Genomic DNA, 22,447 nt, shown 5'->3' on the forward strand with positions numbered 1-22,447 from the left:
GGTAAGTAAAGAATGAGGCATTTTGGAAAATGGCAAGTACCATAGTTCACATTTGATGAAGTGTTGCTAGAGTTTGCACTGAAGGTCTGGCAGACACTCAGGTCTTCAAATTCCCAGTAATGGTGCTGGTGGCAGTGCTTGCTCAGTTGCTGTCTCTTCTCAAAGCAAGGTCAACAGCCCCCACGTTCAAAAACAAAAATATTGAGCTCCAGAGTTCTTGTCATATCCTGACACACTCTTCAGGTCCCAGATGTTGAAAATCTGGCAATCTGGAGCCCACGCCGTAGCTACACAGAAAAGCATCTGCTCCAGCTAGTGCAGAACACTGTAGTGAAACCTTTTCGGCCTCCTATCCTGGATATCTCATGTTTTGTCACAGAATTTCAAGCTTTGAGTTCCAGTTGTTTTTTTTTCTCCCTTCTCCCGAAAAAAGCATCTTATAAGATCGCCACAGTCTTAAGATTCTTTTGAGGTACATCCAGATAATAACAAAAGAGCTAAAAGACCAACACATTTTTCTCCAAAACAGTCATTTTCTGGAAGTGAGATCATCTGTCTCTGCCCTTTATGTAAAAGGAATAGTCAATTGATTTTCTCAGACATTTGTATGAAATAGCAAAACAGGTAAACACCTAACCAGACAAAATACACATAAATGTGTTTATGTTCACTTGCTTAGAGCTGTACCACTGGTAAGCACCACTCCACAAAATGAAAATGTTTGAAATCCAACTGTTCAAACATTTCTATAGTGTTTGCTGGACAATGGCCTGGAATTTGATAAAAGCAGCTGACAATTAACAAAGGAGCAATCACTGGCATTTTGGCCATCTTAGTAACACACTTGCAAGCAAATAGAATACAAAGCCAGCCAGGAAAAAGCTAAGCATTGAAACACTTCCAAATCTACTGATTTTGAAGTTCAGCAGAAGTCATCACAAAACTCTTCAGAGAATGTTAACCTTCAATTAATAAAGATAAACCCCCAAACATCTTTGGGAATTCCATGCCTGGTTTAGTCTGTTCCAGTGAGCCAGCTTGCTAAAAATCCACCTGCACCATTAATTAGCTGGCCTTGGCAGCACCATTTAAAAATAAGCCTGGCTCACTACCAACCGCACAAAAGATATAAAATAGAAGCAAGTAATGGATGGCAACCATGGTTGTGGAAAATGGTCAATGAAAGAGAAAGGTAGTCAGGTACCAGTATAAGCAGCAGAACACTAAGAATTGCTGGGCAAAAGATTCAACAGGCTTCTTGATACTAGAGAACACACCCATTTCTGGTTTTAGCTGCTTTATGTGGGGTGCCATTGAACCATACGAACTTGTCAGCCACCCTTCAAGCACCCTATGGTAAAAAGAAAGGACTCAGAATAGAAGCCAAGCAGTGGAGTGTTGTTACCCCAAATATCCATTATGCATAGAAACAGCTCACATATCCCAGGGATTCAAACGGGCTTCAAATCGGTTGTGAAAGGTCCCAAATGACATCTAGGCCTCAGTTTCCTCCCTGTGGCATAAAACAATTGGATTCTTAACTCTTCTGGGTCACAGCCCCCTTTGATAACTTGCTGGCGATGGATCCTCATTCCCCCCAAAATGCACACTCCCACTATTTCTGCACACAATTTCGGGGAGTTTGGGGTATCTTCAACTTCAATCCAAGGTTCCCAGGTTCAAAATCCAAGAACTGGGCAATTGCTAACTTTTCTTACAACTCAAAAAAACCCCATTACAAACAATAATCATCCCTTACGTACAACTGTCGCTTTATACTTTACAAAGCGCTTTCAACCCCACAAACATTGATAGGCAGAGGAGGAAACTGAGGCGCCGACAAATTACAGAGTGATTTGCCTAAGGTCACTCGGCCAGCTGGTGGCTAGGCCCGGAAGCAAACCCAGCTCTTCCGACTCCGGGGCTTGTCTCCCCACCCCGGAGCTGCCGCCAGAGCTCCCGCCCCTCACTAAGGGGGCATAAGGAGGAAAAGGCAAAGTAGAAAGCCCACCACCAACCATCCCCCGGCGCCCTCTTGCCCCCCCAACTGGGTCCTTGCAGGCCCCGAAGGGTGGCGCCAGGCCTCCAGGCCAGCCCCGGCCACCCCCGCCTCCCCGGCCGCGCCAAATCCCGCCGCCGCCGCCTCCCCGGGAGCGGGGCGGAGCAGCTGCCCGCCGCCGCCGACCACCCGGACGACTCCTCGACGAATCGCAAACGCATAAGCCGCCGCCCGAGTTCTGCGTACGAGAAGAAAGACGCGGCGCGAGCGCCAACGGCCACCGGGCGCGCGCCGCGGCGGCCGGGCCTGCGCCCCAAGAGCTGGATGCCAGAGCAGGAGAAAGAGCCGCCAACCGATCGCTCGATCGACCGCGCGCCCGCTCCTTCGCCCTACCAGACCGGGGAGGGGGGGAGGGCGCGCCAGGGCTTCTTCGAGTTAGGGGCCTGACTCCCCGGCGACGAGACAAGATGGCTCCTCCGGTCCGCGCCGCAGCTACCGTCCCGGCTGCGTCGCTCGGCCCGCCCCCGGTACTGTTTCTTTAAATGGCGGAGAGGGTCATGAAAGCAGGAAGAGAGGCGCGCGCCCTCACGTGACAGGGGCGGGCCCGGCTAGCAAGATCCGGTCACGTGGAGGCCGGCTGCCCGCCAATTAGGAGGCGTCGCATCAGGGCGGGGGCGGGAGGAGCTGCGGCTCTGTGATTGGCCGAATGCGCCGCGGAGGCCTCGGGGGCTTGGGGCGTCGGGGAGTGCGCGAGGCGGCCCGGGTTGTGTGCACTAGCGGAGACAAAGCGGTGGCTGAGGTGGCTGTAGCGGCTGCGGCAGCGGCGGCAGAGCAGCCCTAAACGCCGAATTCCGTGGTGCTGAGTCCTGTCATCCTTTCATCCAGCGCGGCGCGTGGGCGGCTGGTCTCGCGGCGGCGGCGGCAGCGGCGGAGGCGGAGGCAGCACATGGTTCCAAGAGCGCGCTGCGGTTGTTGGGTTCCAATTCCGTGGGGAGGGACAAAGGCAGCTTTGAGCACCGGGCAACGCCCTGTCGGGTTGTGCGCTCCCCACACAGCCCTCGACCCGAGCCTTGAAAGCTGGGACTAACTCCTCTCCGTGAGGAGGAGGCGGCCTCGGAAGCGAGGCCCTGGAGGGCCGAGACGGAGGCCTCTGTCTGAGGGAAGTGGGGGAGGGGCGTTGCCCGCTTCAGGTGATTTGGGCGGGTCAATTCTGAGGCATTTTTGTGGGTCAGTGTGAGGTAATTTGACCCATTACACTGAGGAGATTGGGACGGGAGTACAAGCTAGGTTGGGTCTGGGCTTTGAAAACAGGAATCGTCATCAGCGCTTAGGAGACCTTTCAGTTGGGAGGTGGTGAAGCTGGAATTAACGCCATATGCACTCCATCGACTTCATGGCCACCAGCCTGGAGCCTGTTTAAGAACCCTGGGATCATTGGTGGTGAAGAAATGGGTGACTGCTCAGTTTTATGACAGAAGCTGGTGAATTTCCGGATTGGTAAATTTTCTGATCGGAAATTTAGAGGAACAAAAAAAGAGCTTGAAGAACGTGAAGATGGAGCAGTAATAAAACCTCCCAAATCCAATACCATCTACTTCAAGACCACATTCAACTCCTTGAACTATCGCCACTTAATGCTAAAGCTCTTTAAAACTACAGATTTATGTTTTTTTTTTTCCAGAATATTACATCACAATTGAGAAGATAAAAACTTAAGGGAGAAATCAGTTGTAGTTTTAGACATCTCTTTGAATATATTTCGGATAGATACTAGGTAACCTTGTTTAACAGTAAGGAGCACAGACTTACCAAACCTTTACTGGAAGGAATCCTGGAAAATCTATTCCATTGTAAGTTTATATTTCCCAGTTAGTGGGTGAAGGACTGGAGATCTCACTGCACTCATGGCTTTCACAAATTACAGCAGTCTGAATCGAGCTCAGCTAACGTTTGAATATCTGCATACAAATTCGTAAGTATCTTTTAGGTGCCACTGAGGTCACTGCTAACTCATTCCTTGATAATACGAAAATCCTTTTCCCAGAAAACTCTGCTTTTTTACTTTTGGGGATGTATCACTGGATGAGTCTGGAGCTCTGTATTGAAGAACTGAGATCAGTGAAATATTTGTTGCTAATCCAGAAGAATAAGATCTTCATTTGTTGGATCAAAATATATTTGATCAAATGCAAATTTTAATTTTTGAAGTCCATATATTGAGTTGTTTCACTCAAGGGTGTGATAGAAATCCAACCAGTACTCTTCTTTGGATCGCCAGAAGTTGGACTATTCTAGAATCAACTGTTTCTCTTTAGTGACACCAGCCAAAGCAGTTGGGTTATAATAAGTCTTTTTTTCCCTAACAAGAAAAAAAAAATGAAGACCTTTAAATGACAACTTGTGAGAAGAAATTATTAGTTTCTCTTTTCAGCAAACAGTTGGCTTTATCTTCTTGGGAAATTCGTACCTACATCCCATATAGATTTTATATGCTAAGCAGGAAATGGCAACTTGTTTAAACTCAAAATTTAAATAGCCTTTCCCCAGAATGTGTGCAAATCACAGAACACATGTGTTTATGGTTGAGTTCATGAAGAGATTATCGTTATCCCATGTTGACCTGGAATGTTTTAGGGTTAATTCTTATGCCCACTCTCTTGGAAGTAATTCAGTGGGATCATAACCACATAGTGTTTTAACACATTCGTTTGTCACTTGAGTTGAAGGTAAGTATTCTACCGTTTTAGTACCTGGAAAAGCGATAAGCTACATAGATGGTCCAGAGATCTGAAGAACCACCTCAAGGGTTGAGGATACAGACTTCAGTCATCTAGTAATAGTGAAATGAGTTAAAGCCTTTTATGGGAAAGGACAATATGTTATGATGAGAGTCTGTAATTTTTTGTTTGCTTTTCGCAATCAAGGAAATAAAATTTTTCTGAGTAGTGAAGTGAATTGCCAAATGGTGATAGCCTGGTTTTTTTGTTTGTTTAGGAAGGTTATTATTGAACTACAGCGTTTTAGAGTAGCTACTGTAGGTGCCATTTAAGTGAAGTCTCATGCTATGGATGATGAATCTGAAACCCAGTTAGATAAGGTTGTAGATCAGGCTTGCGTAGCTAGTTGATAACAGTCTTGGGTAAAATCTTCAGTATCCTTTTTTATATTTGAACTGCCATGTTTAAGAGCAAACATTTGGAGACCGCTTAGATGATTGTGTTTGATAAATGGTTACTTCAGTTCGGAATTGTGGAATGAGAGGCCAAATTTGGAATGACAGAGTATATGATAACCTTGGAAGACCATGAACGGGACTTGCGAAATTGGGTGGGTTCTAGCTTCCCCCAAAGACTCTATTTAATAATAAAATAATAGTTACAACAGTTAATTGCTTCTTGCCACCTTAAACATGTGTACTCTTTATAGTAACCTTGTTGGAGTAAGGAGTATTCCTATTTTGTGTTTGAGGAAACAGGATGAGATTGAGTTAACATGCCAAAAGTTACACATCTGCTAAGTGGCACATTTCATGCATCAAGATTTAAGGCAATAAAATTTATTTGGCTATAAGCGTTTGTGTCTTTAACCATTAGGCAGTACTGTAGTCAGATTTACCTTTAAGGGCTTGCTTTCCTTCTAAAGCAAAGGGTTTACTTCTTATTTGAAAAGCCTATTAAATTTATCTCAGAAGTCTTTAATTTGAGGTTCTGGAATATTCTTTTGCTGTCTTATTAATAGGTGAACACAACTAAGGTAAAGAACTGAGCTCTAGTTGAGTCACTTTAAAGTGAAATTGGAGATTTTTCTGTGAATTTGATTTACCATACTGAATTGGAACCACCTGCTTGCATGACTGTTTGAGGGTTGGATGTACCATTTTGGAAGCTTTAGATTTTCTAATCTGGATCAGACCTTTGAAGTTGTCTACTTTGAATGTGTCCCATCCTGCCAGAAGAAACTATGAACCCTAGAATACTATGATAAGTTAGTTTATAGCCAATTTCAAGATTATTTATCATGGTGGCATGACTGGAAGTTCACTTCTAGAGGAAACATGTTTTTAAATTTTCATAAGATGTGAGTTGTTACTCCTAGCGATGGTGGGTGGATCTTCTCTATGTTAAGTGATGCAGTGTTACCTTTAGAAATGGGAAGATTTGTGTTACAGTACCGTCTCCTTTGTTCTAATTTTTAAAACATAAGACCATAATAGCATGTCTGACATCTACGATATTGCCATATTGTGAATTATGAAAGGTATGGCCCTTTGCTTACCATCCATGTAATTTGGACTTGCAGGCTGAACCCAGGTAGGCTAGAAGAATAGAAGTCAATGTGGTACAATGCGGGGAGCATGCATGGGCTTGGGAGCCGGCCAAGCTTAGATTTGCCTGCTTCCTCGCTGAGTCTTTGGGCAGGTTGATTTCCCTGATCCTTAGTTTCTTCATCTATAAAAGGGGTCTAATCAGGCAGTTTGAGGATTATGTATAATGTTTATATTAAGTACTTAGCTCATGCATGGTACACGATAAAAACATTGAATAGATGGTGATTATTGTTTATTGTTTATTCAGTGTATAATAATTTATATAAACCAGAAGTCCATCAGTGTAGTAGCTTGCTCTTTGGTGGTAGTCATTAGGCAGATACATTCTTATTAAATTCTGGAGCATTTGTTGGAGACAGTAAACATCTGTCTTGAGAGGTTTTTGGGTTTTTTTTTAGTTTTTTTCTATGATGTTTAGGGTAACTGTTGATGGTTATTTTGGTTACATCAGCATTAAGATTTAAAGCAGGCCTGGGAAATTCTCATGATAACATGAAAGTTTAGGCTACTTTTTAAAAATACAGGTTGTTGCTAGTATGAAATGGTAAGTTACGGTTTTTAAATAAAAGCAGTTTTATGCTGTTAGCTGCTCTTTAGTGGTAGGTTTTAGTGATAGGTACTAGGTAGGTAGGTTTAGTGATGGGTACTACGAAAAACTTTCTGTGCAATCTAGGTGCTAGATTCCAGATATAGTGGTAGTAGTGATGTTCCTTTTTAATAAGGTGTGTATCTTACATCACTGCAGTACTCCTAAGTGGTCTGATAGAAAGAATGCTTAAGATTCCTGCTCTTTGTGTCTGTTCCTATTAGCACATTTAATAAGTTATCTTGGCAATATGATAGTTGTGGTTTTTTTTATCTATATATATAGTGAATATAGAGGAAACTGTCACCTCTAGAGACTTCATATTTTTGGGGATTTAGTTGAAATGTAGGTTCACACTCTAAATATATTAAAGCCATTTTAATGTAAAATGGTTACTCTAGTTTCTCAGCTTTATTTTCTAGCAATTAAGGCAATTAACTGTTGTCAACATCTCCAAGAACACAGCAGAAGCTATCACTGTATATGGACTTGTGGATAACCTATTGGTTTAAATTCAGGTTGAATATAAATAGGGACACTGTTTTCCTTACGTAATGAGTAGATTTACCCGTCAATTTGTCACTGGAAATGCTGAGCTGCAAAACTATTTTGATCATCGCACAAATGGTATAAAAGTCAATGGAAAGTGAGGGTTTGCTAAAAATTCTTGTCTTTTTCAGGATGGTTGACCTTTCTTGGGTAACATGCAAAGAATCTTTACATCTGTGAAAATAATTCTTTGATATTTATTCAAATACATGTTTCAAACGCTAGCAAGCAATGAATGTGTCTCTCTGAATGTTATTTGAAAAAAAGGGGGAGAGATTATGTCAGTATGTTTTTGGTTCTTAAGATTTTTAAGAAATGTTTAGAACTCTGATGTTAGAGTTTGTTAGTAGGACCCATCAATCAGTTGAAGGTGTAGAGAAGGTAATGGGTGTTGCCTCTGACCTTCCCAACAGTTGTCACAAAGACCCCTTTTATGATGTGTCGGTACATATCACAAAAGTATCCCTTAGCTACATTTTATTTTTTTTTAAAGATTTTGTTTTTATTTATTTGACAGAGAAATCACAAGTAGGCAGAGAGGCAGGCGCAGAGAAAGAGGGAAGCAGGCTCCCTGCTGAGCAGACGGCCTGATGTGGGGCTGATCCCAGGACCCTGAGATCACGACCTGAGCCGAAGGAAGAGGCTTAACCCACTGAGCCACCCAGGCGCCCCCCCCCCCCCCAGCCACATTTTAGCGATACCTGTTAAGGTATCTGAAATATGTATGTGTGGAACAGCATTGACACTCTGTGGAACAGCGAAGATCATTTGGAATGTTTTCTTTACCTTCTTAATTTACAAGGCGCATTTCTAAACATTGTATAGAAAGCAGTGAAAACTTAGCCAGAGATACTTTGTGCTTGCTGTTTTGAGATCTTACTGAATTCTAAATGTCTCTCATTTTCATTTGAAGCAGTCAGAAATATGTATTGCTGAGAAGCAGTTGCTTTCATTTTTTCTTTGCCCTGATGGCAGAGGGTATCAGAATTAGTTTTGAAGATTATTTATATTCACTATTTTCACTACCAAGGGCAGTGCTTCATTCTTTTTTCTTTTTTCTTTTTATTTATTTGACAGAGAGAGAGATTACAAGTACGCAGAGAGGCAGGTAGACAGAGAGAGGGAAGCAGGCTCCCTGCTGAGCAGAGAGCCCGATGCGAGGCTGGATCCCAGGACCCTGAGATCATGACCTGAGCCGAAGGCAGAGGCTTAACCCACTGAGCCACCCAAGTGCCCCCAGTACTTCATTCTTAAACATATTTATTCCAAAGATTCCTGAATACAAGTTGTAGTCCCATTCTTACTATGGTTGTATTCTTTTTGTTGTTGTTATAGGAGCTATATTTCTGAATATCCTTGACTATGGTTAAAGTACACGTTCTCATAATGAGAAATTTACAGTAGAATTTATTTTATATCTGTATCTAGCTATCCTTAAAAACATTTAGAGTATAGAAAACTAACTAACTCTAAGTTTCTAAGCCATTTCTAAGACAGGAAAATGGTTTAAAGCTTGAGAACAAATGTTAGATTTGCTTTTAACTTATATATTATCTTTACAAATCACCTTAATTTTCTGACATTTCTCCCTATTTCTTTAGTAATCTACAGAATACTTTGTTTCTTCCATTGGTAATTTGAAGATTTTAAGATGATTACAGAGGCTTAAATTTTAAAATTAAAGATAATTTTTAAGTAGGTTTTTCTCTTAGAAATTATTTTTCTTTTCTTGTAAAATAGTTAAGGATTGGATTTGGTCAGAAGAATTTGAGCTCTGTTTTCTAGGTGAATTGGAGATAAGTTTCTATTTTTTGCTAAGACATATTTGTTGGTGCCACCTTTGGATTAGCCACAGATATATTCACTGATCTCATGGGAAAAAGTTCTTCCTAAAATTCCAAGAACTGCTTTTTTTTTTTTTTTTTGGAACTAGTAGTTTTTAATTCAAATTTTGCTATTATAAAAATTTGTAGGTTAACTTGAGGAGGGGAAACTAGGATTCTTGGACAGTTCAGTTTTGGGTGTTTGTTTTACAAGCAGATACTTTACAATTTGTTTTTTGTTTTACATGCTGTAGTAAATGATCAGAGTTCCTAGACACTGGTTATTTAATTTTGGTATATTTCATGCTAAATTATCAGAAATTTTCACTTTGTCTGTTGGCTGAAATGGTATAAAAAAGTCAGCAGGAATAATTTATTTTTTAAAAAATTGATGATGGCAGTGTATTATTTAGGTTAATGATTTTATTTTAATTTTTACCAAAAGTCAAGTTTCTAGGTGGACACATCCTAACTTTTATATTGAAAGAGGACTATTCTAGGAAACAGCACAAATTAAGGAGAATGTAAATGGAGAAAGAATTTAAGGATTCATCTTATGCATAAATACCATATTTATTGAGTTCTGAATAACATGGTAATTGTGTATTTACCTAACCCAACTTTGAGCAGCCTCCTGGAAGAGAGGTTATCTTCTTCTTTTATTTTTTTTTATTGTTTTATTTTTTAATAAACATATAATATATTTTTAGCCCCAGGGGTACAGGTCTGTGAATCGCCAGGTTTACACACTTCACAGCACTCACCATAGCACATACCCTCCCCAATGTCCATAACCCCATCACCCTCTCCTGACCCCCTTCCCCCCAGCAACCCTCAGTTTGTTTTGTGAGATTAAGGGTCTCTGATGGTTTGTCTCCCTCCTGATCCCATCTTGTTTCATTTATTCTTTCCCTACCCCCCAAACCCCCCACGTTGCAGCTCCACTTCAGAGAGGTTATCTTCTTAAAAGGGCTATCAGGGACCCTAGGAAGAACACACCAAGCTGTCCTTATAAGAGGAATTGTGCAAGAGGGTCTTCGATTCCTTTCTTTAACGTGGTGAGGGTTGTTCTTAGCTAGAGTTGAAATGTCAGGAAATAGATTATTCTCTCCTTTCTCCTCACTTTCATTTGGAATATTTTGTTTACAAACTGCACAGAAGCAAATGGGTTTTCTTCTTTCACCAATAGATAATATGCAAGTATTGGTAAAGCAAAATGTTAGCAAGTTGTCCATTGAGCATGCTTAGAGATAGGCAGAAACTGATAGCTGGTTAAGGCAATGAAAAATAAAACACTGACATTTTTCTAGGCACAACATGAGTGGTGAAAAAAACTGCCTTTAAATCAATAGTATGTACAGGAATCTTAACGCTTCATAGTTGGTTTCTTAACAGAATAAACATGAGTAGATAACAGAACTTGATTAACATTTGAAGGGGTTTAGCAGGCTCTTAAAAGGCTCAAATTTGGGAGAAGTTTAAATTTCAGTAGTATAAATTGATAGCACGAATGGGAATTTTAGATTTTTTTCCCTAAAAACTAGTATTTTATAACCTTGACTTATTAGGTGTCATAGTTCAATTATGTAATTCTTTTGCTGATTCTTAGTATTTATCATTTCAGAACTACTCATGAATTCTTGTTTGGTGCTCTTGCTGAACTGGTTGATAATGCAAGGTATGTAGTCTTTAGGCGTACAGTCTGTGCTTGAAAACTTCTTGGGTCATTTTGACCTTTGCTTCTGAAGATGTGGGAGGAAGACAATTCTGTAAGCAGCTGTAATTCACTCCTAAGAGGTCTCTTACCCCTGAAGTTTTTTTAATAGCACATTAGTTGATACTTATTTACTTGGTTGATTTTCATTCATTCATTGCTTTTCCTAAAAATAATGAACTTATGACATCCAAAGTTATCTTCCTTTGTGTATTAGAGCACAATAATTGTAGTGAAATGCAGGGAGTTAAGATAGAAACCTAGGAATCAAGTTAATGGGACAGACAAGATCTAATTTAATTTGTGCTCTCAGAACAGTACACCATCTAAAGTCTTTAAAATTATGCCAGAGTTAGGTATGTTCTCAAAATGTGTATTTTAATGTCAGATGACTTCCAAGTGATTGAAGTGTCTTGTTAGCAGCTGTCCTTGGAAGAAATTCTTAAGCACTGTGTTATACTGAGTTCTTAGTGATGGAAGTCTATAAATGTTACTGTACAGGACTGGAAAGAAGTTTGGGTTGGCTCAAAGATAAACAAATAACAACATCCAAATCAAGATTCTGTTAATTACGAAAATATTATCTCAGAGTTGTTTCTGAATGCAAACATAAAATTCAGACACATTGCTTATTGACCAAGTGTTGATGACTAATAAAGGAAGAGGGTAAGAGTTGAGAGAAGGTTTTTTTTTGTTTTGTTTTGTTTTGGTAGAAGTGCTTTCTAAATGGATCCGCAGTTAATGAGCTTGCCTATAATTTGCTGTCTGTATATCTATACTATAATCCTGGACCATTATTACTTTCATTGTTATTCACTGGGATTGTTATATGGAAGTGTGCTTGTTAACAGGTTGTTTAATCAGAACACTCCTGTTTTCTTTCAATCCTGATTGACTCCTAATTTTTGTATTCAATTTAAAAATGGTGTAGCTTAATGGAACTATATTTGAACTTGCCACTTGTTAGTGAGACCATGGTGTGCTGTGGTAGACTGCCTTTTTGTATATCATATGGTGAACTGGAGATTTCTGGGAGTATGTGTTTCCTGGTCATGCACACATGTTGCCCATCTGTCTCATATTTGAAACTGTTTTTGTGTGTTTGGGAATAAGTACATGTAGAACTGTATGGACTTGAGTGGATTTTTTGCATTTAAAACTTAGGAAATTCTCTGTGCCTCATTCTCCTTGCCTGCAGTTGGCAGAATTGGACTAGATTAGTTTCAAGCCTTTATTTATGACTGAACTTGTATTTCAGCTGATGGCTGGTTTAATGGAGTGCCCTAACTTCCTTTCTAGATTAGGGGGGATAAGATTATAGGCTTGTCAGTTAGTCTGTTAACTGTAATGTATATATTATGAAACCTGATTTTTCATAGGCTTTGTGGCAGATGATGTTTTTCTTTCTCCTCAGTATCTTGTACATAAGAAAAATGGACAAGTTACTGGAACATTTTTTATGATGGCTATCAAATTAGTGAAAGAAACATAGTTGTGAATCATTTTTTAGTGTGTAAAGGCAAATGTTCTTTCATCCTCTAGATATTTTTACTGCGAAATCTGTATTTAAAAGATGTATACAGGCCTTATGTGTCATGTGGTTATTTTAAATAATTTAGAGTTTCAGAACTGTTTCACAGACATAAGGGAAGTAATGTTGCCAAGTGTGAAAGTGTACTTTAATGGATACAGAATTTGTGTGACTTCCTAAAAATGGATTCAAAATATTATGCATCCCACTTAAAATACTATGTATTTTGATGGTTGATATTTCATGTTTTCATATATTCATTTCTTTTAATTTTGCAGAGATGCTGATGCCACCAGAATAGATATTTATGCAGGTAAGTTGGACGTCAGTCCTTTCTTCTGATGTTCAGTTCCTTTGAATGCATTTATTGCTGTGCCTAAGAAGAAACGTCTAAGAGCCTGGGGAGATGGCACAATTACTCCAGATCATAGGGTAGAAATAGGGCAGCTGTAGTCAGGCGTGTGATAGAAACCAAGAATATTGGTGTAAGGAAACTAACATGTGGTTCCCAGATCTATAGATTATCTATTTATTAAATATTTTATTTAATAGAGAGATAGCGAGAGGGAGCATGAATAGGGAGGAGAGGGAGAAGCAGGCTGTCCGCTGAGCAGGGAGCCTGACTGGGTGCTTCATCTGACCCTGGGATCATGACCTGAGCGGAAGACAGATTCTTAACCTACTGAGCCACCCAGGCGCCCCTATAGATCTATTTAGATAGCCACTGAGAGATTTATGAGATGATGGAGTAGAGTAGTGGGGAGTGAAGTGACCAAGTACTGGTGATTTTACTGGTTTGGATTACTGATTGGTTGATTTTACTGGTACCTGGAGCCAAAAAGATTTGTTGGAGGCCGGTTTCTCTCTCTGCAACCTCAGTGAAGACTTGGAGAGTTGCTGGTATCAGTTGCATAAAACAATGGATCAAGTGGGTTGGCACTGGGGTTTGCTGAGGAGATGTTCTCAGGCAGAGGTGTCAGGTAGGAAGGAGACCTGCTTTGCTTAGAATTTAAAGTTTTTTGTTTTTGTAAAGATTTCATTTATTTGAGAGAGAGAGAGAGAGCATGGGGTGGGGGGAGAGACAGAGAGAGAGGGACAAGCAGACTCTCCATTGAGCAGGGAGCCTGACGCAGGGCTTGATTCCAGAACCCTGAGATCATGATGTAAGCCAGAGTCATGCTCAGCCAACCGAGTGTACCAGGCACCCTAGAATTTAAAGATATTAATGGTGTCTCCTGTTTTGCTTATTTAATTGGCTCTGTTGTAAATTCTTAGTCATTATCATTGGCTTTTTAAAATTTTAAATTATTGTTTTTAGTTTGGTCTCTGCCTGTTCATTGTTTGTACCAGCATGTTTTTGATCATTTGAATTGCTAGAAATTTGGAAGCAAAATAGAGGAAGATGGCTTTTAAATCCTATTTGGCTAGCATAATATAGGTCTCTGACAAATTTTTCTAAAGTCTTAAATAACATTGACTAGCTTCTGAGAAAGGTGAAGTGTTTCTGTGGGAATATACAGTTGTTAAATAACCCATCTTTGTGGACTCATTCATGAATGGGAACAAGCAAACAAGAGACAATTTTCAGAACCTCCAATGTTACATAATTTTATGAAGAATCTTCCCAGATACGATGAATTTCTCATGCCTGATATACTTGGGAGCAAAGAAGATAATTCAGAACAGCTAAAAATCAGCTATATTGCTTATTATGAAAGCCTTTTGCTCAAAAGGCTATGCCAAAGTGGTGAAAATAAGACTTGTTTTATTTTTAGTAGAAAGGAACAGGAACAGGAAAGAAAGGAACAAAGTAAGTATCAGGTGTTAGGGATACATCCAGAGGCACAGCAGAAGAGTGTTAAAGATGGTTACTTAAACCCTAAGACCAAATGGAGGCACCATTCCCAAGTCACAGTATGTATCTTACATCTCAAGTGTACTTTAATGAGGAGCAATTACAGTTACCTCTGAAAGAAATGTTTTAATCCTTGTACAGATGGTAAAGCAGAGAATGGGCCTCTACTCCCAAGTGACGTTGAAAGGACAAATCATAGCTGAGTTTACTCGAAAGCAGCAGATCACCCCCGCCCCCTCCTCCCACCTTTGGTGGGTGAATTTCACTAAGAAAATTTAATCCTTCACACTCAGAATACAACAGAACTATTGGATTTCAATTTAAATGAAAAAGACCAACTGTACATTTATTCTGTGCTCAGTGTTCTTACTCCTGTTGTGCTTAGGGAAGAGTCCAGAGAGGATGTGATGGGGTCTTTTTTAAGTTCTCATTGGAGAATTTAAGTCTTTAATTGGAGAGACAGTTAGCACTCTACAGGTGATTAGAGAACAATAACTTGATCTTGCGGGAACTGTCAAAGCAGTTAAGGATTAAATGGTGTGATAGAAGTACTAAGCACTACAGCATTTTAGAAAAAGACTTGATTTACTCCAAATACCTCCAGATTAGGAATCCTGGCTGAGATGTCCTTAACTTCACACTTCTACCTCAGAGCCTTACTAACACATTCAATAGGAGGAATAAAAGCAACCTCATTTTACAAGTACAATGATAGAATTAGTAATACCCTAGTACTGTAAAGTTCTTATTGTCAGGGCACAGAGGAAAGTATTTTCCTGTCTCCCATTTGGGACTAGATTGATACTGAACTTGGAAATCCCCTTAAACATCAGATTTAGTTTGACTTCATTAAAAAGTCCTGTTTTAAAAGAAGGGTGACAAAGGAACCGGAATCTTAAAGTGCAAAGGTGTTCATTTACCCAAAGCATTCCTGTTCCTGTTAGACGGGGCCAGACAATAATGTGCCTGTCAGAAGTAGACTTGGTATTTTTACTGACTTCTTGACTTCCTCGGATCTGCAATGCCATTCCTCAAAGATCCCCTTTGTGATGCTAGTAAGTGGAAAATTAGAGCACATGTAACTGAAGTGAACACTACTCAGATTGCAAAAGAACAATAAAGAGCTTGGATTTCATTTTATTAACAACTTCTGTTAAGGACAATATTTTCTCATCTCTGACCTTTGACTTATGAGTTCCGTTTTACATTTCTTCTGCTTCTTTCTGTCTCCTCTCCATTGGGAGTTAGATGATTGGATGTCAGGCTAATTTGGAAAGCCAGACTTGGCCATCCTGGGGAGAGTTTAGATGTGCATCCTTCCAAACTCATTCTGATAATCTTACTTAGCTGCTACCGGGATCTGAAGCACAACTGTAAAGAGGGCAGTTCCAAGACATTTGATGGGAGTGGGAGCATAAAACCTGCAGTTCTAGATTCTCTAGACTCCTCTCTCTCTAGAACTCCCCCCTCCTTCATCAAAATCCTTTGCTTGGAGGCTTCAGATAACAGTTGACTGATCGAAGTGAATATCAGGTGTTAGGAATACATCTCTAACTGGTGGGATGTCTGGGGAGATAGTTTTGAGTAGGGAAACCTGGTTCTTGATGCTCTAGCTTAGTGCTTCTCACAGAGTGGTCCACTGACGGACAGCATCAGCATCCTCTGGGAGCATTTTAAAATGCAAATTCTCAGATACCTTCTCAGACCCACACAGACTTTCTGGGGTAGAGCCCAGAATCTGTATTTTTAACAAGCTCTTCAGTTGATTCTTATGCACACTTCATCTTGCTCTAGCTTATTCTTAATCTCCTGCTTAAACCCTTCTGCTTAACTGATTTGCTACAGACAGCATCTGTTGGACTGTAAGCTCAATGAAGGCAGTGATCATATCTGCATTATTTACTGCTGTCTTCATCACAGAGCCAGGAACAGAGAAGTGCTCAGTAAACTAAACAGGTGATCAGGATAAGCATTGTAACCAGGTGTTGATGCAACATTGCCTATTTACAAAGTTGAAGAAGTGACGGCTGTGTCAGCTAGTCTCTTGGCCTTGAGGCAGTCTTGCATAGGATCATGTGGTCTTGGGTACTACTAGCTGCTTACAGACTGTTGATCACTATGTGGCCAAGAGATCCTCCATTGGTGGATCTCTTATGCTTGTAAACCATATGAAAAATCTTTAAATGAAATCCTTGAACAAGAAAGGGATCTCAGACCCACTGTTAAGTGATGATTATGTGCCTAACAAACACAAGGGCCTAGAAGTAATTTCCTATACAGTGTTCAAGGAGTGCCACTTGGCTTGAACCATTCTGGATTCCAAAGCAGAATCTTCATGTGTGTTTTATGGCTGAAGTGTACAACAAATGGCTCTTGGCTAGATTTAGAACACTTCTTTTACCATACTCTGTATCTGACCTAGTTTGAGTCTTCATGTTATACTTTGTTTCCTCCAGAAGGAAACGTTGGAAGCCTCTTTGCACTTTTCTTGCACTTGCTCATGCTTACTAGATCTCACTTGGATTCTTCATGCTGATAAGAGGCACTGCCATAAGGAGAAGTGTTCTTATCTACCCGTAGTACTTACAGGAAGGTCCTCGCTCTTGAACTTTCAAGAAGCACTTGTCATTAATGTTTCAGCAAAGTCAGCTTCCTGAACACGTTGTGATACTTGAAAATTTGTGGTTTATAACACTTTTGAATAGCATTTTAAATTACACTAGTCCATTTAACAGAAGGTGGTCATGACTCACTGAATCTTTAGGACAAAGAGTATTTTATTTTATTTTTATTTATTTATTTATTTTTAAAGATTTTATTTGTTTATTTGACAGAGGGAGATCACAAGTAGGCAGAGAAGCAGGCAGAGAGAGAGAGGAGGAAGCAGGCTCCCTGCTGAGCAGAGAGCCCAATGCGGGGCTCGATCCCAGGACCCTGGGATCATGACCCGAGCTGAAAGCAGAGGCTTCAACCCACTGAGCCACCCAGGCGCCCTGACAAAGAGTATTTTAAACTGGGATTCCTCAGCTTAAAGTTGGTGAACCACAGCTTACAGAGAACAAAAAAGTACTCAGGAACTAGGCTCTAAAGCAGCCTTGGGTTTGTCCCTGTAGTACCTTACGTATACCTCCTGCCTTTTCGTAGAAGTGCTCTCCTGATTCCAAGGCCTGTGCTGTTCCTCCTTTGTCAAATTATCTTCATCATTGGTCATAGGCACCTTGAAAACTCCAGTATCACCCCCTTCCCAGTTTGGGAATCTCTTCTTTAGTGTTTGTGACATGTTTAGACCCAGACTACTTTGAGTAACCACCTGCTGCTGCAGAAGACAGTTACTGAAAGAAGAGATTCTTGCACCCACTGAAATGGCAGCCAGTTTGTTTCATTCCCCTCCTGTCAACCAGGAAGCCCTGCTGTGGCTGCACTATCAAAGGACTTAATCCTCTTGTCAAAAGACTATTCCTCCTTCCAGTCAAGCAAGTCCAACTGGGAACCAGGCAGCTCTCACTGCATCTTGTACCATCTCATTTCTAGGTTAGGGAGCCATTTCAAGGACCCATAGCAAGCAGAGGATGTGGCAATGAGTACAGATACTCCAGAAACTCAAGTTAGCCTGGGGATAGTCACACGTAGACTTAGCAATTTCTGTGGATAGTAACTGCCACCACTGTACCCACAGCATGTCTGGCTTGATCACATTGTCTGAAGGCTGCTCCAGATTTAACCCACAAAGAAGATGGCCCTGCTGAATTTGAGCAGTGTTGACAATGTACAATGTGTAGTAGTTGGAGTGCTTTAGTGCCCTGGGACCCATGGCAGAGGGCAGAGGTGGAAGTAATCCAGGTAGAGAGACGGGATGATTGAGTAGGATGATTGAGGCTTGCGTGAAATAGATGCATATTCAGGGGTACCTGGGTGACTCAGACAGTGGGCTCAGGTCATGACCTCAGAGTCCTGGGATCAATCCCTGAGTTGGGCTCCCTGCTTGGTGGTTAATCTAGTGGACCAGGTATTTCCTGCCCTCAAAGAGTCTTGTCGATCTTTGTCATGAATTAGAAAACATTGGAAAACATTTGATAGTAATGCCCACCCTCAAGGGCCCTGACATTTACCTTACACTAGCTAGGGCTGTTAGAAGGAGGAGCTAGGTTTGTCCTAACCTTTTTGGGCCAAATGTCACACTAATCTACCTTCTGACCTTACCCATGTTTCCACCCTCTGGTGGAACTACCAGTGGTAGTTCCTGGTAGGTAATTACCTGGTAGTTAGGTAACTACCCAGTAATGGCAACTGCTTCTTTTACAGAAAGGCGAGAGGACCTTCGAGGAGGATTTATGCTTTGCTTTTTGGATGATGGAGCAGGAATGGATCCAAGTAAGTGATGAGATGATTTCTTCTTTTGGGGAGGATGTAACTCTTTTTACTAAATACTCACTGTGTTGTTTTTCTGTTGCCTTACTGTTGTGACTAGAAGATCCACCTGGAGAGAGAGAGAGGTCTGTTACAATGTCTCAGGCTTAATTCCACTAATGGATTTGCCAGGTCTTGTCCTAGCATGGGAGATAGGATCTGAATGGCAACCTGAAGTCAGTCAGATTACCCATCTCTTGACATTGTATTTATCAGCTTGCACAACATCCTGGAGCTGGAACTACAGAGGCCTCCCTCAGCCTTCATACATACCATGTTCTGGTAACAGAATAAGGGCATAGTGATGGTGGTACTGACAGGCCAGTCAGAGGTTGTTTCCATTTGCCTCATGGTTCTGAATTTCCTTGGAAAGTGGTTTTAGTAGACACACAGCCCTGCTTAGATTTAACTAGGTTCAGACCTTTGATTTTTGAGGATCCTGGGGAAGAAATGTAAATGCTTTCACTTTCTTTGTACCTGTGACTTCAGGTGATGCTGCCAGTGTGATCCAGTTTGGGAAGTCGGCCAAGCGAACGCCTGAGTCCACCCAGATTGGGCAGTATGGGAATGGGTTAAAATCGTAAGTATACTAGAAGCCTGTCATGGGACTCAGTACAGAATTAAGCAATACTGTCCTGCTGCTGTCCAGTGAAAACTTTTCTGTTCCTTATCCTTCTGGAACAGAAGAAAGGTCAGAAAGAAGTAGCAGTTTGGGAACTTAGCAACTGTTGTACAGCCAGGTTTTCCTTACAGATTGAAAGAATGAACATCCTAAACCATTTGGGGTGAGAGAAGCAAACTGTAGGTTTTTCTTGACGGTGTGCTGTGGAATTGCATCTCTCCTCCTGATGAAAATTCTTATTTTTACCCTGTGGTTTGTGGATGCAAGTGGTTGTTTCATGGGGTTAGGATGTATTTGAGATGCTAAAGGGGTTGCTTCATGGCACAGCAGTGTTTCCTGATAACCTGCCACGTGTCATGCTTTGACCAGGCGCTGGGGATCCAGGGTCAGTAATGGAGATCTGAATCCTCCGTCTCAGAGGACATGGTCTCCACTTCTGTGTCCTGCTAGACCCTGTAGCAGGGACATACCTAATGTCTTCAGATCCCTTGGGACTTCTTTCTCAGCCCTTGGTTCCCACTTGTTTGGTGTTTGGAATGTGTTGTTCTGGTTTTGAGTGAAGTCCCAAGAGAAAGGTTTCTATTTCTGAAATGCTCACTTCCAGCTGTACATACCTTTGGATGGAATAAGATTTAGTGGAATTGGAATTTGTACAAATGGAATTCTGAGTCACGTTTCCAGTCTTGCTGTGGAAACGTGTTGTTTTGTTCGAGAGAGGGTGGTGCTTTGGTCATTCAGCAGTATCAGTTGTCCCTCGCATGCATCATGCTTTGGCAAGGAAAGAGAGTGCTTCCAAAGACACCGGGGACATGGTACCTGGACTATTTGTCTTTCAGGGGAGAAATCAAATGGTAGTAACAAGTTCTTACCATGTGTCAGGCACTTTGCTAAAAACTTTACTTGAATGATCTTATTTATTCCTTCTATTCGTATTTTTTATTCTCATTTTCCAGTGAGGAAATTGAGATTTATGGGGATGAAGTGATTTGCCCAGAGGTAAAAAAGTGTAGCCCAAGGTATAAAAATATAAAGATTTTATACCTTGTAAAAGGTATAAAAGTGTAGCCCAAGTGTAGAGCTGAGATATGAACCAGGTCCTTTTGACTGCAGAGCTGGAGCGGTTACCCGTCTCACTTCAGTCATACAAATTAAAGTTCAAATCTCACCTCAGCCACCTGAATTATTTCTCTGAGCTTCAGCATCCTCCTTTGTAAATTGGGATTATAAATACATGCTAAGTAAGTTAAGGATTAAATGCTCTTATTGCCTTGAGAGCCTTAGACTAGTTTCTGGATTCTTACTTTATTTCTCCTTTGATCTTTCCATGGCAGATTCCTGGTCTGAATTGCTAGATCTCGGGTAGGGCCTAGGAGTCTATAGGTAGGTTCCTCATTGTTGTGGTGCTGGTGCCCTAAATCCCAATAACTGAGGTCTCTTAGTGTCAGTGTGAAAGAAGTGCTGACTTCCCATCTGGATTGTAGGCCAGTCTCCTTCTACCTGATCTTAGCAGTTTTGTGGCCTCAGGCAAGCTCTTTCATATCTCTGCATATGTGTTTTCTAATCTAGAAAATGGGGTTCTATTCTCTGACCTTCTACCTTACAGAGCAAGTTTGAGGAGCAAACAAAATAGGACTCTAACGGTACTTAGAAGACTGGGAAGTTGCAAGTGTTGTCCTTAGCATATTTTAGTAGACTGAGTTTTGTAAAGGATGCATTCAGTTGGAGCCATCTAGTGTTGAGAGTGTATTTATTTTGAAACCAATTCAGAAGTTGAAAAAGAGTTTCAGAAGGGAGTGATTTGTGGTGAGAATAGGGCTGAGAAGCAAGGAAGCCAGTAGAGAGGTGGCATTTTTGGGGTTGTTGCTCTTAGCCTCCAAGGTCAGGATCAAAGAGAGAAGAAAGAAGCACAAAGAGTTTTTGCCAAATTAGGGCAAGAGCAAGCTTTGACAGAAGGGAAGGTAATATGCCTCATTTTGCTATCCGTAAGCTTCAGGGAAGAAGGAGGAGGGCCGTGAAATCTGTCAGAGGAAGGAGCATTGCCAGCATCTTGGGAACTGGAGGAGGAGAAAGAGAACTTGGCAGCCCCCAGGGTGTCTCTGGATAGTGTCCTGGGCGTTTTCTTGAGCATTTGGGGAAATGGGACATGGCATTCATTTGTGTGTTTGGCATGCCAGCCTGGTTTGTATTTGTATGTAGAAGAGAGTAATGAGGCTTCCTATTGCCATCTCCTCCCTGGGGTATTATGAAGACTAATGAGATAATAGCCATAAAGCCCCAGAAGCTGCTTTGAAGAAAGGAGCTAAATAGCCCCATTGTTCAGTGGGCAGTGAACTGTTGGAACTTTTGCCTTGTTCCATGTTGCCCAGAAAGGCCTGTCCTTGCTTGTTCCTCACCTGATTTAATGTAGCTAAACAGAGGAAGCAAGCAGTTGATTCCATTCAGACTTTCACCTTGTGGAACCCAGCCTCAAGGCACATTTCCCAGAAACCAGTTGCATGTAAGAGCAGGGACCACCTATGTCATAATGAGTTTGAAGTGGCAAAACCATTTTGAGACAGAAGATGGTTGAGGTTATAGGATATGAACCAATTATAGGCCTCCTTAAAAACTATCATTAAGAATTATGTTGTGTATGGTTAGACCCTATATTTGGCTTAGCCTTGAGCTCATACTGTTTTTTTTGTGGGGTTTGTTTTATTTTGTTTTTTGGGTTTTTTTTTTTTTTGTTTTTTTGAGGACTTAGTGAGTGTAGATTGTGGGCTGTGCCCTTGATGGTGCTGCCATTTGATGAGTGAATGAGAAGGGAGTTTGTGTCAACAAAGGAAGGACCAAATGGGAACTGGATGTGGTCAGCATGGAAGATGATGTGTTGAAGGTATTAGTTCCTGGAGGGAAATTGGATGGTGGCGCAGAGAGTACAGCAGCCCTTGTGTAACTGAGATGAACCTGGTGCATGGGCAGCAGGGTACTTGCTGTTGTGGCAGCAGGTCAGGAGTTAAACTTGGGGCTGGTGATCTGTGGTGAATGTGCCCTA

The 22,447-nt window shown here is 41.2% G+C and overlaps 1 protein-coding gene across 4 annotated transcripts in view; it reads left to right on the forward strand.

Moving 5' to 3' along the window:
• The first annotated feature begins 2,731 nt into the window (after window positions 1–2,731).
• The window catches only part of MORC2 (MORC family CW-type zinc finger 2), a 42,375-nt gene continuing 22,659 nt past the window's right edge, over window positions 2,732–22,447 (forward strand). For 3 of the 4 annotated variants that reach the window (XM_080821119.1, XM_080821116.1, XM_080821117.1), the window contains exons 1-5: window positions 2,732–3,971; window positions 10,909–10,962; window positions 12,808–12,842; window positions 18,687–18,755; window positions 19,281–19,371. In XM_080821119.1, coding sequence (XP_080677245.1) covers window positions 3,904–3,971; window positions 10,909–10,962; window positions 12,808–12,842; window positions 18,687–18,755; window positions 19,281–19,371 — 317 coding nt within the window. In that variant the 5' untranslated portion in view covers window positions 2,732–3,903. The remainder of the gene's footprint in view (window positions 3,972–10,908; window positions 10,963–12,807; window positions 12,843–18,686; window positions 18,756–19,280; window positions 19,372–22,447) is intronic. The other variant, XM_080821118.1, reaches the window with a different exon arrangement.

Source organism: Martes martes (genome assembly GCF_963455335.1).
Source record: "Martes martes genome assembly, chromosome: 13".
Lineage (NCBI taxonomy): Eukaryota > Metazoa > Chordata > Mammalia > Carnivora > Mustelidae > Martes > Martes martes.